This window comes from Hyperolius riggenbachi, chromosome 10, assembly GCF_040937935.1.
Source record: "Hyperolius riggenbachi isolate aHypRig1 chromosome 10, aHypRig1.pri, whole genome shotgun sequence".
NCBI classification, from domain to species: domain Eukaryota; kingdom Metazoa; phylum Chordata; class Amphibia; order Anura; family Hyperoliidae; genus Hyperolius; species Hyperolius riggenbachi.
The window spans coordinates 207287560-207305445 of NC_090655.1; the positions used below are offsets into that span (position 1 = coordinate 207287560).

General features: G+C 46.0%; 1 protein-coding gene across 6 annotated transcripts in view; it reads left to right on the top strand.

The window, feature by feature from the left end:
- Positions 1-17886, top strand: part of LOC137534275 (zinc finger protein ZFP2-like) — a 43681-nt gene that overhangs the window by 18021 nt on the left and 7774 nt on the right. Inside the window, exons 1-4 of one of the 6 annotated variants that reach the window (XM_068255688.1) lie at positions 63-152; positions 8682-8772; positions 9594-9692; positions 11119-11216. In XM_068255688.1, coding sequence (XP_068111789.1) covers positions 147-152; positions 8682-8772; positions 9594-9692; positions 11119-11216 — 294 coding nt within the window. In that variant the 5' untranslated portion in view covers positions 63-146. Of the gene's footprint in view, positions 1-62; positions 153-8681; positions 8773-9593; positions 9693-11118; positions 11217-17886 lie in introns of those variants that run through there. The other 5 variants (XM_068255690.1, XM_068255689.1, XM_068255691.1 and 2 more) reach the window with 5 other exon arrangements.

Sequence of the window (17886 nt, forward strand, 5' to 3'; positions counted from 1 at the left end):
TGCCAGCGAATCAAGGCAAAATGGACAAGCAGGCTGGAAGTGTGTGACAGCCGACAGAAGGGTCCTCACCCTTACAGCGGCGGCGGCCATTTTGTTGTAGTCCAGTTCTTCTGTAGTGGCAGAATCATTGAGCTCCTGTTTCGTGAATGGAGGTAATAATAATATATTTTTTTCTACTGGTTTTTATATTTGTATAATGAGATAACAGGAATGGGGGTGCGGCACAGTCTGTGTTCCTCAATAAATTGTCGAATTTTTTTTTGCATCTCATCTCATCTCCTTTCATCTGTGAAACACTAACAGAGATGGGAGTATGAGAAAAGTCCTACTATTTCTGTAAGCTGCAATATCCATGGCATGGAAAGACTAGAAATTGGGAGGTGTGGCCACAAGGCTATTGGCTCTTGTACAAGGGATAGTCTAGTCTTGCTGTCATGCTGTAAAACCTAATGCTGAGTTTGTATGTTCCTCCATGTCTGTGGGTTTCCTCCAAGTACTCTGGTTTCCTCCTATATCCCAAAAACATATAGATAAGTTAACTGGCTTACCGTCTAAATTGGCCATAGACAACAATGGACGGCGGTAGGGATTATATTGTGAACCCCTCTGAGGGACAGTTAAGTGACAAGACCATATATACTCTGTAAAGCGCTGCGGAAGATGTTGGCGCTATAATTATACTAAATAATAATGCTTTTTTATAATATATAGGGTAGTAACAGGGTGCTCTACAGTAGCTACATAAAAGTAATAATACAACAATGTCCCATTGCATAAAACAGTTCCCAAAGTCCATATAACAGTTCCAGGGGCGTAGCAATAGAGGGTGCAGAGGTAGCGACCGCATCGGGGCCCTTGGGCCAGAGAGGCCCCAAAGGGCCCTCCCTCAACTACAGTATTAGCTCTCTATTGGTCCTGTGCTCATAATAATCACTTCTATAGGTACTTTGAATAGTGGTAATCATTAACAAACTGCTCCCCATCCCCTTCTTACACCTCTGACACTGTAGTTGTCATTGGCAGGGTTTGGTGCGCCGTATCAATTGTAATGTCTAGAGTGCTTGGGGGGGGGCCCATTGTAAAACTTGCATCGGGGCCCACAGCTCCTTATCTACGCCACTGAACAGTTCCTTCCTAGATCCATGGAGGTAACTGAAAACTTCACAATATTCCTGTAATATACAGTTACAGTATACGCTCACCAGACATTTAAGCTGCCCTTTTCAGGATCAGCAAGCATCGCTTATGGCCCAGCCAGTATTCAGGGTCTTTGAGTGTGCTCTCTCTCTTCTCAAATTCTCCACACATGGAAAACAGAAAAGCACTGCAATAGTGTAACACTGTATAGCAGATTACATATCAGTCCACCAGTGCTCCCAGTAGTTACAATGGCACCCAGTGCTCCTTCACCGTATGATCAATAAAGCCTCTCACCAAACAGCATGGCTGACCCAGCACAGACCAGCAAATAACGCTCTGCAAGTACCATCAGCTTTCCTCCTCCAGCCACAATGTTCCTAAGACTCAAACAGGGCCAACATAGTGTAAAACCGTTTTTTATAAAAAAAAAAATTAAAAAGTAGTGCACTCACAATACTCCAGAATCATATGCGCATATCATTATTTTCCTTGAGCTCATTCAGCGTCCCTCGCTCCTTAGGCTCCGCCCAACTAGTTTCGTCCTATGACTCATCAGGGGCTGATGAGTCATAGGACGAAACTAGTTGGGCGGAGCATAAGGAGCGAGGGACGCACTACTGGGAGCACTGGTGGACTGATATGTAATCTGCTATACAGTGTTACACTATTGCAGTGCTTTTCTGTTTTCCATGTGTGGAGCATTTGAGAAGAGAGAGCACACTCAAAGACCCTTAATACTGTCTGGGCCAGAAGTGATGCTTGCTGATCCTGAAAAAAGGCAGCTTAACCACTTCGGTACCAGCAGCCTCTGCCCCCTCAAGGACCAGAGGCTGCTGGTACGCTAAAACGCCGCATTCCGACGAATCGCCGCAATAATCTGTCGTAACAGGAAGATTATGAAGTTTTCAGTTACCTCCAAGGATCTGGGAAGGAACTTTTATGTGGACTTTGGGAACTGTTTTTATGCAAAGGGACATTGTTGTATTATTACTTTTATGTAGCTAGTGTAGAGCGCCCTGTTACTACTCTATATGTGATATTTAAAGTGATACACACACTTGAAATACAGGAGCGAACCAGGTTGAAACAAGTGAAACAATCTAATAGCCTAGAAAGGCTACTATTTGAGGAGCGCACATTGAAGGTCTTGGTTTATTTTAATGCTTTTTTATACGCGACAGGTAATCTGATGGGAAATTGTATGGTGTGTAGATGTCCAAACTGCTCCCGATTGATATCGGGATCGATTTTCCCATGATAACTTCTAAAACTTTGTATGGATTGGAACCAGATCGGACATGTCGGAAATAATCGTCCCTTTCTTGTCAATCGGACGGGAAATTGCATTGTATGTACTAAGCAGTAACTTCCTCACCAGTAGACTCTGGTGAAGCTAAAGATACATGCATGCATGCTGAGCTCATCTCCCACCAGCGAAAACAAACAAAACAATGGAGTGTCCAATCAGCATTCTTGTGGTGGGTTCCACCTGCGCAGAAACCAGGGCTGTGGAGTCGGTCCAAAAATCCACCGACTCCGACTCCTCAGTTTAGGATTCCACCGACTTCGACTCCTCGACTCCGACTCCTCTAATTTGCATATTACAATTTTGTTGATTAAAAGTATGTAACATGAAATTCGTCTCTTAACTGCCAATGCTTAGGAATTTTACAAGACAACTGAAGTGAGAAGGATATGTAGACTACTATATTTATTCCCTTTAGACTAAAACTAGTCCTTGGTAAGAGTACTTGTAAAAGGTACAAACCGGAACAAAGAACATCTATCAGGCCCTAGGTAATGTAAGTGTGGGTACATGTAAGAATGATGTGGAGGTACTCTGCAGGGGAATGAGGAGATTGTAAACAGACAACACCTCTGTATTCAATGTGCACAGCATTCTCAGTGGATTCCCTGCAGCTCTGTGGGGAGTGCATATGTAGAGTATAGTACTACTGTGTAACAAAGTAAACCTGAGACAGATGAAATTAAAGTTTTATACATACCTGGGGCCTCCTCCAGCCGCCTTCAGGATAATCAGTCCCTCGTTTTCCTCCTCCACCACCTGGATCTTCTGCTATGAGTCCAGGTACTTGAGCCAGTCGGGCGTAGTGCGCATGCACACACTCCGCCGCCAGGAGCGTACTACACCTGTGCAGCACTATTGCGCAGGTGCAGAATGTTCCTGGCTGTGGGAGCGGCATGCGGCCGGACAGCGCTGACTGGCTGAATTACCAGGACTCATAGCAGAAGATCCGGGTGGTGGAGGACAGCGAGGGACTGATTAGCCTGAAGGGGGCTGGAGGAAGCCCCAGGTATGTATAAAACTTTACTTTTCATCCGTCTCAGTTACCCTTTAATTTGTAGTCACCAAACCAAATTTTAACAACATATCAAATTATTTGATTTCATCAGCAAAGGGAGTGCATACATTTGCATAAATCAGCATCAATGCAGAATTATTTCCATCTCGTTGACCATCTCTATTAGTGACACAGCTACACATCAGGCTTTATTCTTACAGCATAGATGTTATTTAGTATATATAAGAGATTCCTGTGTACACATCATATATACAGTCACAATCAGATATGTATATCTGACCTTAAAAATACAGGGACTGCTTTATTGAAGCAGCACAAGTAACTAATTTTGATTGGTTTATTTCATTTTTGTGGACTAAGCACAGCTATTACTGTATATATACATTATTTTTAATGACTATTATCTGAGAAATAGAACATTTTATCATATTTTCTATTTTAATTACAGTTACAAATTCATTAGGAGTCGGAGTCGGTGCATTTTTTCCCGACTCCGACTCCGACTCCAGGCACCCAAAATTGCCCGACTCCACGACTCCGACTCCACGACTCCGACTCCGACTCCACAGCCCTGGCAGAAATGCACACACTAATTGAACTTTGCCAGCCATCCATCTTCCAGATAGAGAAGGGTGGATAAAGGGGCAGGGAGCTTGTAACAAAGAAAATAAAATGTTTCAATCATGATGTGCCTGCCTTGGATTACAAAAAGGTCAGCAGTGTTTATCATCAACCCTATTTCTTCTTCCGAACTGGGTCGTACACAACCCCCATGCAAACTGGCACAGCAAGTAGGGGGGAGCCTGTGGATAGTCCTAAAGGCTTCCTGGATCCTCCTGGTGGCCACTGTTCTAGCGCTGGGTCCCCCTAAGCATATCTGACAAGAGTTGGTGAAATGTGATCTTGTTGCACCTGCTCCCGTCAAAGTACCAGATTCTTCATAGTGGGCATGTTTGAGTACAGTCCACACATGCTCAGTACAATGAATGCTGCTTCCCCCATGCACAAGCTGGACATATGTGAACTGTATTGTGCATGCCCAGTATGGAGAAGCTCGTGTTTGGACAGGAACGTGGCCACAAGTAAGAGGGGCCCTGTCAGCAGCGATAGGCTCAGGGAGGATCAGGGAAGCCTCTGGACCACCCAAAGGCTTCCCATTACTTAGTTAAGTGCCTCCATGTAAAGAAGGTGCCCAAAAAAAAGGGCACAGGGGAATGCTGCTAGTAGAATATCGGTAGAACTAACAATATTCTACTACTTAATTCCAATAGTAAAATATCAATAATATTTACTGACATTTTACTATGACTTAACGTAACCCTACTCACACAGAACCTTCCCTCTACCGGTGACTAACCCTTAACCTCCTTGGCAGTATGGACGAGTATACACGTCCATTACCGCCGGAGGTCGCCGCTCAGGCCTTGCTGGGCCGATTTTTACCAAATAAAAAGCAGCACACGCAGCCGGCACTTTGCCAGCCGCGTGTGCTGCCTGATCGCCCCCGCGAGCAGCGGCGAAAGAGGGTCCCCCCAGCCGCCCGAGCCCTGCGCAGCCGGAACAAATAGTTCTGGCCAGTGCTAAGGGCTGGATCGGAGGCTATGGCGACGAGGGAAGCAAAACAAGGAAGGCCGCTCATTGTTTATTCTGGGCGCCGGAGGCGATCGGAAGAACGCCTCCGGAGCGCCCTCTAGTGGGCTTTCATGCAGCCAACTTTTAGTTGGCTGCATGAAATATTTTTTTTTTAATAAAAAAAAAACCCTCCCGCAGCCTCCCTGGCGATTTTAATAGAACGCCAGGGAGGTTAAAGCGAACTCGAGTCAAAGCTCGGGTTCAAAATTAATAATTACCCTTTAGAGAGGGAAGCCTCAGGATCCTTTTGAGGCTTCCCTCGGTGGTCCGCAGTCCCCTTGATGATGAGCGCGGACCCCTCCTTGTCGTGGATGCACAGCTCCTCTTCCGCATTCATGGTCGCGCATTACAAGCTTGAGACTGTCTGCGCATGCACAGTAGCATGAAGCCCGTGGCTCCGTGCTACTGCGCATGCGTGGGCGTGCTCAGTCGGCTATTGAGCGGCCATGAATGTGGAAGAGGAGCTGCGAGGACCCAATAGAATTAGCGACAAAGTTTTGCCTTTGGGCTAACGCAGTGCTGGACTAGATCTGGCAACAGCACCCCTAGCAGCAATGCACCCATGTAATATTTAAATTAGCTGGCTGAGTGGGGGGGGGGGGGGGGGCAGTGCCGACCAACTTGTTTGACCTAGTCTAACACTTTGATCTAAAGGGGCCTCTGCTGTGACGGATTTTTATCTGGTAACAGCCCCCTAGTGATGGCCATTTTTCCTATGTCGACCTATCCCGAAAAGTGTTGATGTCGAACATGATCCAACATAGTACTGGAAAGGGTTAAGTGTGCAGAAATAACTGCAATATCCTATTGAGCAGCTGATCTCCACCCATATAAACAGGTCTCCAGGTGCTCTGACTCCAGATGTGTGTCTCGGACGCTACCTCAGGCAGACAATGTGACAGCTAAGTAACTGACGTTTTTTAAAATGGAATACGGAGCCTCCGTATTTCACTTTTCTGATGGTGAGGTGAATCTGCTGTATATGATCTGCATTGTCTAAAGCTACATACATACACACTGGTCTGACCATAAAGACCTTCATGGCCGAGAATCGTGAGTCAGGCCAGCGTGTGTACAGCGGCCGCACAATGTCTGCTAAAGATCCGGCATCCTAGATCTTTACTACCGATCCCCAACGCCTGAGCATCGCCTGATCGCACTGTTCTCCCCTCATCCCTGCCGGCAAGAATCCGATCCATCGCATGTCACTTGTTCTCACTCCCCTCAGCATAGCAACAGATGTGTCGCTAGCCTGGAGGCTGATGATGTATCTGTACAGCTTCAGCAGTGCTCTGTCATCCCAGGGGATCGTGTACCAATCCCTGCTGGGCGGTGGAGATCCCCCGGTGTGTATGGGGAATTAAGGTACCCATCATCTGTACAATCTTGTCCTGTTCTATGTAGTACAAACAAACATGTAATATCAATATTGTACAAAAGAAGAATAAGGTACAGGTGCAAACAATGTAAAAGATCACAATGTAACACACAGAGCCTGTAATAAGTTACATATGGCAGTTAAAAAGTCAACCAACCAGATAATCGCAATTACACATTGTGCAGTTCCAAAAGGAAATTTGTGAAGCAGCTTAATGCTATAACTATATGCAAGCTGGAGTCCAGAGAGCGTATATACAGTCAATATGTGTGTGCTGAAGTACTTATCAAGGATTAGTTTAGACAAAATTATGAATAACAAAATTGCACACACTTGCGATTTTAGTCCTACAATACTACCGACATCCAAGTAGAGAGATTCAAGTCCTATCTTTCCATCCATCCCATAGTAGATGAAATTGTTGAACACAACCCCTATGTGTATAAACTAATTTCTTGAAAGCAAGGCCTTTATCTATTTTTTTCTTCCACAGGGCTAACATCGGGGACTCAGCAGAGAGCCATTTCAAGGCAATTCCTTGCCTAGCTACAAATAAAGTTCCCCTCATTAACAGTGACATAGCAATAGGGGATGCAGAGGTTGTAACCGCACTAGGGCCCCTGGATCAGACGCGCCCACTAGGGTACATCCTTCATCCATCTTACTAGCTTTGCATTGGTGCTATGCTGGTATTGAGCACGTCTATATGTGCATTGCATAGCGGTAATCCTTGGCAAACGGTTTCCTTACTCTAAATCATGGGCAAACTTGGCCCTCCAGCTGCTAAGGAACTACAAATCCCACAATGCATTTGCTTTTATGAGTCATGACTGTGGCTGTCAGACTCCTGCAATGCATTGTGGGACTTGCAGTTCCTCAACAGCTGGAGGGCCAAGTTTGACCATGCCTGCTCTAAGTACACATCTCTGACGATGCAGCTGTCCTTGATAGGTTTTGGTGCTCCATATCAATTGAGAGCTAGGGGCCACATGTAAAACTCACAAGTAACAAGATCCTTAGTTACTCCACTGCTCGTTAACGTTTTAGTGCAGGCCGGAGACCCTCATCCTGTATCACTCCCAGGACACACAGCCCTGGGGTCCATGGTAACTGGACAACCCATTTTATCATGAAGGAAGGCTACGACCTGATGCCAAAAGGCCACAACTTACAGACTTTCTCAAACCAGATGGAAGAAAGAGGGGAAATCAGCACCACATTTAGGGCAAACATTACTAGTCTCAGCCATGTATTTAAGCATGTGGCTAGGGGTTAAATATGCCTGATTAAGTAAATATAACTGTGTGGCTCAGTCAGGGGTGTAACTAGAAATCACTTCACGAAAATATGCATGTTTTCACACATACAGACACACATGATGTATAGAAAACCGACAGATGAGTGTGCTCCCAGCCTCAGCTTATTACACTTAGGGCCCTTTTCCACTAGCAATCGCTAGCGTTCACGCTGAACGCTAGCGATTGCTGAATCGCAATTAGCGGCGATTCCCCGACGTTCGCGGCCGCGATTTTGCTATGCTATGCACTGCATAGCAAAATCGCGGCAAAAGTCGCTCCGCGGCGCGATTGCGATCAAGTAAAAAACGAATCGCGGTAGTGGAAATGACCTACCGCGATTCCTATGTTAAAAAGCAAACCGTAGCGATTGTAAAATCGCTAGCGGTTTGCGTTTTTGCGATTCAGCCAGCGCAAACGCGCTGGTGGAAAAGGGCCCTTACTCTGTCCATCTCTGATGGAGCAGAACTATCTCTGCAGACTTCTCCAGCATCACTACAGTACACAGCACTTGGGGAGGGGTAGAGAGGTTGGGGGCTAGGCACTGTACACAAGAGCCTGATGCACACTGTATAGGGAATGTCTACAAATCTTTGTCTACAAATCTTTGTACAATTGGTTCTGATCTGAGCAGATGCAGTCATTAGAACAATTGTGCAGAGAGCAAAGAAAATTTTTCTCCTTGCCCTTAGTTTTCTGTCTCTCAGGACAGGGCCACCTGTGGCTTTTGGGCCTCCCTGCGCTGCATCCCTTGCAGGGTCTATTGTTACGCCCCTAGGCCCAGTCGTGGTAATCAATACTGTAGATTAGTGGACAGATTAAGACAGATTAAGTCAGTCTGTAAGAAAGTAAACATTCTGCTTCATCTGAGATAAAATAACGCTACATTATATATATTTTTGTGATATTTAGAATGATGGATCAATCATTGTTAAAGGTGAAGATGAAGAAGAGACATACATGAAGGATGAGGAGGAGGACATCCTGCCAGAGATCTGCACAAGTGAGGAATCTTCGTTTCTTAGGAAACAGTATGTGGCCAGTGGGAAAGTCAGGAAAAATCAGTCCCTATTAGAAGTAATGGGAACACAGTATGTGGCCAGTGGGGGAGTCAGGAAAAATCAGTCCCTATTAGAAGTAATGTGGAGACAGTATGTAGCCAGTGGGGGAGTCTGGAGCCATCAGTCCCTATAAAAAGTAATGGGGAGACAGTATGTGGCCAGTGGGGAAATCAGGAGACATCAGCTCATATTAGAAATAATGGGGAGACAGTATGTGCCCAGTGGGGGAGTCAGGAGTCACTAGCCCCTACTAGAAGTAATGAGTAGACAGTGTGTGGCCAGTGGGCAAGTCGGGAGACATTAGGCCCTATTAGAATGAATGGGGAGACAGTATGTACCATGTGGGGGAATAAGGAGACATCAGCCCCTATTAGAAGTAATGGAGAGACAGTATGTGCCCAGTGGGGGCACCGGCAGACACCAGAGAGAGAGTGTGTGCCCAGTGGGGGAGTCACTAGCCCCTATTAGAAGTAATGAGTAGACAGTGTGTGGCCAGTGGGGAAGTCGGGAGACATCAGGCCCTATTAGAATTAATGGGGAGACAGTATGTACCATGTGGGGGAATAAGGAGACATCAGACCCTATTAGAAGTAATGGAGAGACAGTATGTGGCCAGTGGGGGAGTCATCAGTTCTTGTTAGACTCCACCTCTGCGCCTTACATTACGTCCTTATATGTTGCTAACCAACAGATGTGACCAGACAATGTCTGGTGTTTTTCACACATCTGAGTACAGGGGAGTTACTCTTACCTTTATTCCCAGACCCTGGAGACACCAAAGGGGCTCAGAGTGACATCAAAGCTGAAGAGGAAGAGAGACACTTCAGAATTAAAGAGGAAAGTCCAACAAAGATTAACACAGGTGAGTGGTAAATACTGTACATAAATGCCACACATCCCCTTCTTTTGGTCTCTTATCCCCCCATTCACTGATGCGGAAATAGTGTACTGTATATCCTCTGGTCAGTTTTAAAATGAACCAGCAGTGAAAGTAAACGGATGAAATATAAAGTTTCACCTATAAATTGGAAATTCCTGGAGTCCCATATAACTGTTTTGGTTTTAAGTACTACAAATGTGTTTGAACTGGCTCCTTGGGATATGCTATTTGCACTTTTAATTTGTTCAGCTCCCATACAGAGTAATGATGACCTTTTGAACTTCTTTCCATACCCTGCTATCAGGAATGTCTTTACAGCCACATAAAAATGTTATGATTGCCTAATTAGTTATTAGTGAGATTGCTGCTATACTGCAGAGGAAGTGTGATTGATAGGCGTGGATTATTAAGGCTACGTATGCTGGATGGGACTTAGCAGAAGCTATCATTTGTTTTCATTTCGCCTGGTAAACTAGCGAGATTACAGCTCATTTTAAAGATCAGGCATGCTGAATGTTTAAACAACAGCAATCCCTGAACACATGGATCCCTTCCTTAAAAAGCACCTGAAGTGAGACCTAGAGACAAATCCCTCTCTGATTGAATCTGATTGGAGAGAGATCTGTTGTGCACCATAACAGGCAGACCGATTCCCGGTCGTTTTCAGAATGATATCTGTCGGCAATCGTTCTTGTGACGCCACCTCACCGCCACCGGCCTTTGTCCCCCCTCCCCCCATCATGCCCATACAGTTTTACTTTACCTGTCTGCCGCCCACGCATTATACTTCCGCATTTGCGTCCCTACGTCATTGCCGGCGTTTTAGCATCTGAGGCACGTGTGACGTCACTCACGGTCCCCACATGCCATATGCCGGCAACCATGTGGGACACTAATGAGGAAGAAGAGTTCAGAGACAGCAGCAGACATTGGACAGTTGAACAATCTACATTTGGGGGATGCAGCGGAGGTTTTTTGTCATGTTTGTCATTTGTGATTATCGCGCGCAATTACCGCCACACACTAGATTGAGTATGTCAGCCCAACATATTCCAGCATCGCTAATTTTGGCCCGAAATTGGTCGAATTGCTAGTGGTGCATGTTCTTAGCGGCGCCGATTTTCAGCAGATCTGATAATAATTATCGAATCTGATGGTTGATTGGCTGCTAAGTCTACAGATGTAGAGGAGTCTGCGATAATTCCAAATCGACAGATGCGTTGCACTGACCAATCGCAAACAGAAGTCATGGATAAAAAAAAAAAAAAAATAGATGCCCAATAAAAATGTATTTTTTTGATGGATCAGTTTTTACCCAGATAAGTTTTCCATCCATGCAGTGTGTGAACCGGCACTAACTTTTTACTTTACATTGTGCACTTTACTTACTATACTTATTTTCCTACAGATGAATTCCTTAGCAGAAATCCTCCAGAGAGATCTCCCAGCTCTCAGAATTCTTGGGATTCCACACAGGAAGATGACAAGACACCACAAGGTTATCAGGTATGGGAAGACTGCAGGTCACCAAATAATACAATAGTGCATATTTTCTATACAAAGCATACATTTATAGGTGTAGGTCTCAATTATGTCAATTATTATAAATGTATGTTGTAAGTAAGTTGCGCTGAAGCCTAGGAGTCAGATAGGGTGAACCTCTCACTCTTCCTTCACAGAGAGGGGCGGGGAGAGGCGGCGATCCGTGCGGCGATTGACGTCAGGAGGGGCAGAGCTGAAGCTGAAAGCTCTGCCCCTTGCAGAAAATGCCGGCGGATTGCCCCCGGGGCGATTTGGGGGCTCTGCAGCCCTCGTTTAGCGGCGGGGATGCGGCGGATTACTTGGGAGCACTGAAGCGAACTATAAGGAAGCTTTTGCCGGGGCCACAAAATATTGTATCGAGGGCCGCAAATGGCCTGCGGGCCGTGAGTTTGAGACCCCTGAATTAGAGGCTGGTCAGTGGTCAGTACTTGTGGGGTGTATGGCCACCCCGTACCACTCTGGCACGTACTACTACATGGAACTCCTCTGTAGCTGGCACTCCTTCAGGAAAGCCAAAGTTTCTCAATAGCAGATTCACCTCTAAACATAACAGGAGAATCCAATAGTATAAAAAGTATCTATTTTCTAAAACTGCATGTAAGCATCAAAGAGATGTATAACTAAAAACAAATGATCTTATCCAATGTCAATTCACTAAGGGTGTTACCGCAGGGAAAGTACAATAATTCACTAGTGAGGTAAATTACCGAGTTGTGCGGTAAATACTTCAAGAGATGTCAATTCACAAAGATTAGAGAATGGGCAATATTCAGCTTTGGACGGTAAAAAAGACATTGTCTGGAAATTTCCGAATGAGGTTTTTTTTTTCATTTTTTTTAACCACTTAACAACCAGCCAACGCCGATAGGTGCTGGTCGCAGTGGTGTTTCCATGGAAACGTTCCATGTCAGTTCACGAAGGGAGTCTCCGTGAACAGCCTGTGAGCCTCCGATCGCAGCTCGCAGGCGAAATGTAAACACCCGGTGTTTACAGCATACGGCGCTGCTGTCACAGCAGCGCGGTAAAGGAGCTTGGCGATCCCTGGCCTCTGATTGGCCAGGGATCGCCGCCGTCTGATAGGCTGAAGCCTATCAGAGGCGGTACAGGACGGATCGCCGTCCTGTGCCGCACATAGAGAGAAGGAGAGGGAGGGAAGGAGAGGGAGGGGGGAATAGCGCTGCGGAGGGGGGCTTTGAGGAGCCCTCCCGCGCTACACACAGATAGCCGGCGGCGATCAGACCCCCCCAGCAGGACATCCCCCTAGTGGGGAAAAAAGGGGGGAAGTCTGATCGCCCTGCCTGCCACACGATCTGTGCTGGGGGCTGAAGAGCCCACCCAGCACAGATCATACAAAACTCATGCGGTCCTTAAGTGGTTAAGCATTCACAAATATTTACACAGGTGCGGTAGAAGTTTGTTAATTTGCCAAAAAAGATCTGTGCGGTAACAGTTACATGCTGTTCTCCCACTGACTGACTGACGGCATTACAATAGTAAAAGGCATTTGCAGAATCCCTGTAGATGTACATGTTATAATAATGTTTGTTCTACTCCTTCTGAATCTATTAGCCTTTATTAACATTTTATCTAATAGCCACAGTTTAGATAAACTCTCAATGAACTCTCAATAAACATTAAACATGCCATGATTAGCTGATTTCCCCACTAGCTCCTCCTTATTAGTGTTGGGCGAACAGTGTTCGCCACTGTTCGGGTTCTGCAGAACATCACCCTGTTCGGGTGATGTTCGGGTTCGGCCGAACACCTGATGGTTTTCGGCCAAACTGTTCGGCCATATGGCCGAACTAAGAGTGCATGGCCGAACGTTACACGAACGTTCGGCTAGCGCTGTGATTGGCCGAACGGGTCACGTGTAGTGTTGGGCGAACATCTAGATGTTCGGGTTCGGGCCGAACATGGCCGCGATGTTCGGGTGTTCGAGCCGAACTCCGAACATAATGGAAGTCAATGGGGACCCGAACTTTCGTGCTTTGTAAAGCCTCCTTATATGCTACATACCCCAAATTTACAGGGTATATGCACCTTGGGAGTGGGTACAAGAGGAAAAAAAATAGCAAAAAGAGCTTATAGTTTTTGAGAAAATCGATTTTAAAGTTTCAAAGGGAAAACTGTCTTTTAAATGCGGGAAATGTCTGTTTTCTTTGCACAGGTAACATGCTTTTTGTCGGCATGCAGTCATAAATGTAATACATATAAGAGGTTCCAGGAAAAGGGACCAGTAACGCTAACCCAGCAGCAGCACACGTGATGGAACAGGAGGAGGGTGGCGCAGGAGGAGAAGGCCACGCTTTGAGACACAACAACCCAGGCCTTGCATGAGGACAAGGAGCGTGCGGATAGCAATTTGCGTTTTGTCGCCATGCAGTCATAAATGTAATACAGATGAGAGGTTCAATAAACAGGGACCGGAAACGCTAACCCATCACAGATGTTCATTGTTCATGTTACTTGGTTGGGGTCCGGGAGTGTTGCGTAGTCGTTTCCAATCCAGGATTGATTCATTTTAATTTGAGTCAGACGGTCTGCATTTTCTGTGGAGAGGCGGATACGCCGATCTGTGACAATGCCTCCGGCAGCACTGAAACAGCGTTCCGACATAACGCTGGCTGCCGGGCAAGCCAGCACCTCTATTGCGTACATTGCCAGTTTGTGCCAGGTGTCTAGCTTCGATACCCAATAGTTGAAGGGTGCAGATGGATTGTTCAACACAGCTATGCCATCTGACATGTAGTCCTTGACCATCTTCTCCAGGCGATCGGTGTTGGAGGTGGATCTGCACGCTTGCTGTTCTGTGTGCTGCTGCATGGGTGTCAGAAAATTTTCCCACTCCAAGGACACTGCCGATACCATTCCCTTTTGGGCACTAGCTGCGGCTTGTGTCGTTTGCTGCCCTCCTGGTCGTCCTGGGTTTGCGGAAGTCAGTCTGTCGGCGAACAACTGGCTAGAGGAGGGGGAGGATGTCAATCTCCTCTTTAAAGTCTCCACAAGGGCCTGCTGGTATTCTTCCATTTTGACCTGTCGGACTCTTTCTTCAAGCAGTTTTGGAACATTGTGTTTGTACCGTGGATCCCGAAGGGTATAAACCTAGTAATTGGTGTTGTCCAGAATGCGCACAATGCGTGGGTCGCGTTCAATGCAGCCCTAGGCCGAAGAGGTCATAGCCTAGGGTCACAAAAACCTGTTTATTTGGGCTATTTCAATGGTAGTGATGGTGACGTACATAAATCTCAGCCATGGCCGTTAGCAACGTCTGAATTTCACGAAATGTCTCATGCAGGTAGAAGACATATTGTTAGACTTGGATTCCAAAGATGGGGTCCCTACATCTCTGCAAACCAGAGTTACAGGGGTCCAAAATTGGTAAAATCCCCCATAGGCTTTCATTGGGCCTCCTATTTACAGTTCCAAAATCTCACATCTTTTCAAAGGGCAATTGATCAGCAGTGACAAATTTTCTAGCATTGTAGGGACCCTTAAGGGGGAACATGACTGGTGAGTTTCGGGCCCCTAGGCCAAAGAGGTCATAGCCTAGGGTCACAAAAACCTGTTTATTTGGGCTATTTCAATGGTAGTGATGGTGACGTACATAAATCTCAGCCATGGCCGTTAGCAACGTCTGAATTTCACGAAATGTCTCATGCAGATAGAAGACATATTGTTAGACTTGGATTCCAAAGATGGGGTCCCTATATCTCTGCAAACCAGAGTTACAGGGGTCCAAAATTGGTAAAATCCCCCATAGACTTTTATTGCCTCCCTATTTCACTTTCCAAAATCTCACATCTTTTCAAAGGGCAATGGCTCAGCAGTACCAAATTTTCTAGCATTGTAGGGACCCTTAGGGGGAACATGACTGGTGAGTTTCGGGCCCCTAGGCCAAAGAGGTCATAGCCTAGAGTCACAAAAACCTGTTTATTTGGGCTATTTCAATGGTAGTGATGGTGACGTACATAAATCTCAGCTATGGCCGTTAGCAACGTCTGAATTTCACGAAATGTCTCATGCAGGTAGAAGACATAGTGTTAGACTTGGATTCCAAAGATGGGGTCCCTACATCTCTGCAAACCAGAGTTACAGGGGTCCAAAATTGGTAAAATCCCCCATAGACTTTCATTGCCTCCCTATTTCACTTTCCAAAATCTCACATCTTTTCAAAGGGCAATGGCTCAGCAGTACCAAATTTTCTAGCATTGTAGGGACCCTTAGGGGGAACATGACTGATGAGTTTCGGGCCCCTAGGCCAAAGAGGTCATAGCCTAGGGTCACAAAAACCTGTTTATTTGGGCTATTTCAATGGTAGTGATGGTGACGTACATAAATCTCAGCTATGGCCGTTAGCAACGTCTGAATTTCACGAAATGTCTCATGCAGGTAGAAGACATATTGTTAGACTTGGATTCCAAAGATGGGGTCCCTACATCTCTGCAAACCAGAGTTACAGGGGTCCAAAATTGGTAAAATCCCCCATAGACTTTCATTGCCTCCCTATTTCACTTTCCAAAATCTCACATCTTTTCAAAGGGCAATGGCTCAGCAGTACCAAATTTTCTAGCATTGTAGGGACCCTTAGGGGGAACATGACTGGTGAGTTTCGGGCCCCTAGGCCAAAGAGGTCATAGCCTAGGGTCACAAAAACCTGTTTATTTGGGCTATTTCAATGGTAGTGATGGTGACGTACATAAATCTCAGCTATGGCCGTTAGCAACGTCTGAATTTCACGAAATGTCTCATGCAGGTAGAAGACATATTGTTAGACTTGGATTCCAAAGATGGGGTCCCTACATCTCTGCAAACCAGAGTTACAGGGGTCCAAAATTGGTAAAATCCCCCATAGACTTTCATTGCCTCCCTATTTCACTTTCCAAAATCTCACATCTTTTCAAAGGGCAATGGCTCAGCAGTACCAAATTTTCTAGCATTGTAGGGACCCTTAGGGGGATCATGACTGGTGAGTTTTGCCACTGCTGAGCCATTGCCCTTTGAAATGGTGTGAGATTTTGGAACGGTAAATAGTAGGCCCAATGAAAGCCTATGGGGGATTTTACCAATTTTGGACCCCTGTAACTCTGGTTTGCAGAGATGTAGGGACCCCATCTTTGGAATCCAAGTCTAACAATATGTCTTCTACCTGCATGAGACATTTCGTGAAATTCAGACGTTGCTAACGGCCATAGCTGAGATTTATGTACGTCACCATCACTACCATTGAAATAGCCCAAATAAACAGGTTTTTGTGACCCTAGGCTATGACCTCTTTGGCCTAGGGGCCCGAAACTCACCAGTCATGTTCCCCCTAAGGGTCCCTACAATGCTAGAAAATTTGGTACTGCTGAGCCATTGCCCTTTGAAAAGATCTGAGATTTTGGAAAGTGAAATAGGGAGGCAATGAAAGTCTATGGGGGATTTTACCAATTTTGGACCCCTGTAACTCTAGTTTGCAGAGATGTAGGGACCCCATCTTTGGAATCCAAGTCTAACAATATGTCTTCTACCTGCATGAGACATTTCGTGAAATTCAGACGTTGCTAACGGCCATAGCTGAGATTTATGTACGTCACCATCACTACCATTGAAATAGCCCAAATAAACAGGTTTTTGTGACCCTAGGCTATGACCTCTTTGGCCTAGGGGCCCGAAACTCACCAGTCATGTTCCCCCTAAGGGTCCCTACAATGCTAGAAAATTTGGTACTGCTGAGCCATTGCCCTTTGAAAAGATGTGAGATTTTGTAAAGTGAAATAGGGAGGCAATGAAAGTCTATGGGGGATTTTACCAATTTTGGACCCCTGTAACTCTGGTTTGCAGAGATGTAGGGACCCCATCTTTGGAATCCAAGTCTAACAATATGTCTTCTACCTGCATGAGACATTTCGTGAAATTCAGACGTTGCTAACGGCCATGGCTGAGATTTATGTACGTCACCATCACTACCATTGAAATAGCCCAAATAAACAGGTTTTTGTTACCCTAGGCTATGACCTCTACGGCCTAGGACTGCATTGAACGCGACCTAGGCATTGTGCGCATTCTGGACAACACCAATTACTGGGTTTATACCCTTCTGGATCCATGGTACAAACACAATGTTCCAAAACTGCTTGAAGAAAGAGTCCGACAGGTCAAAATGGAAGAATACCAGCATGCCCTTGTGGAGACTTTAAAGAGGAGATTGACATCCTCCCCCTCCTCTAGCCAGTTGTACGCCGACAGACTGACTTCCGCAAACCCAGGACGACCAGGAGGGCAGCAAACAACACAAGCCGCAGCTAGTGCCCAAAAGGGAATGGTATCGGCAGTGTCCTTGGAGTGGGAAAATTTTCTGACACCCATGCAGCAGCACACAGAACAGCAAGCGTGCAGATCCACCTCCAACACCGATCGCCTGGAGAAGATGGTCAAGGACTACATGTCAGATGGCATAGCTGTGTTGAACAATCCATCTGCACCCTTCAACTATTGGGTATCGAAGCTAGACACCTGGCACAAACTGGCAATGTACGCAATAGAGGTGCTGGCTTGCCCGGCAGCCAGCGTTATGTCGGAACGCTGTTTTAGTGCTGCCGGAGGCATCGTCACAGATCGGCGTATCCGCCTCTCCACAGAAAATGCAGAC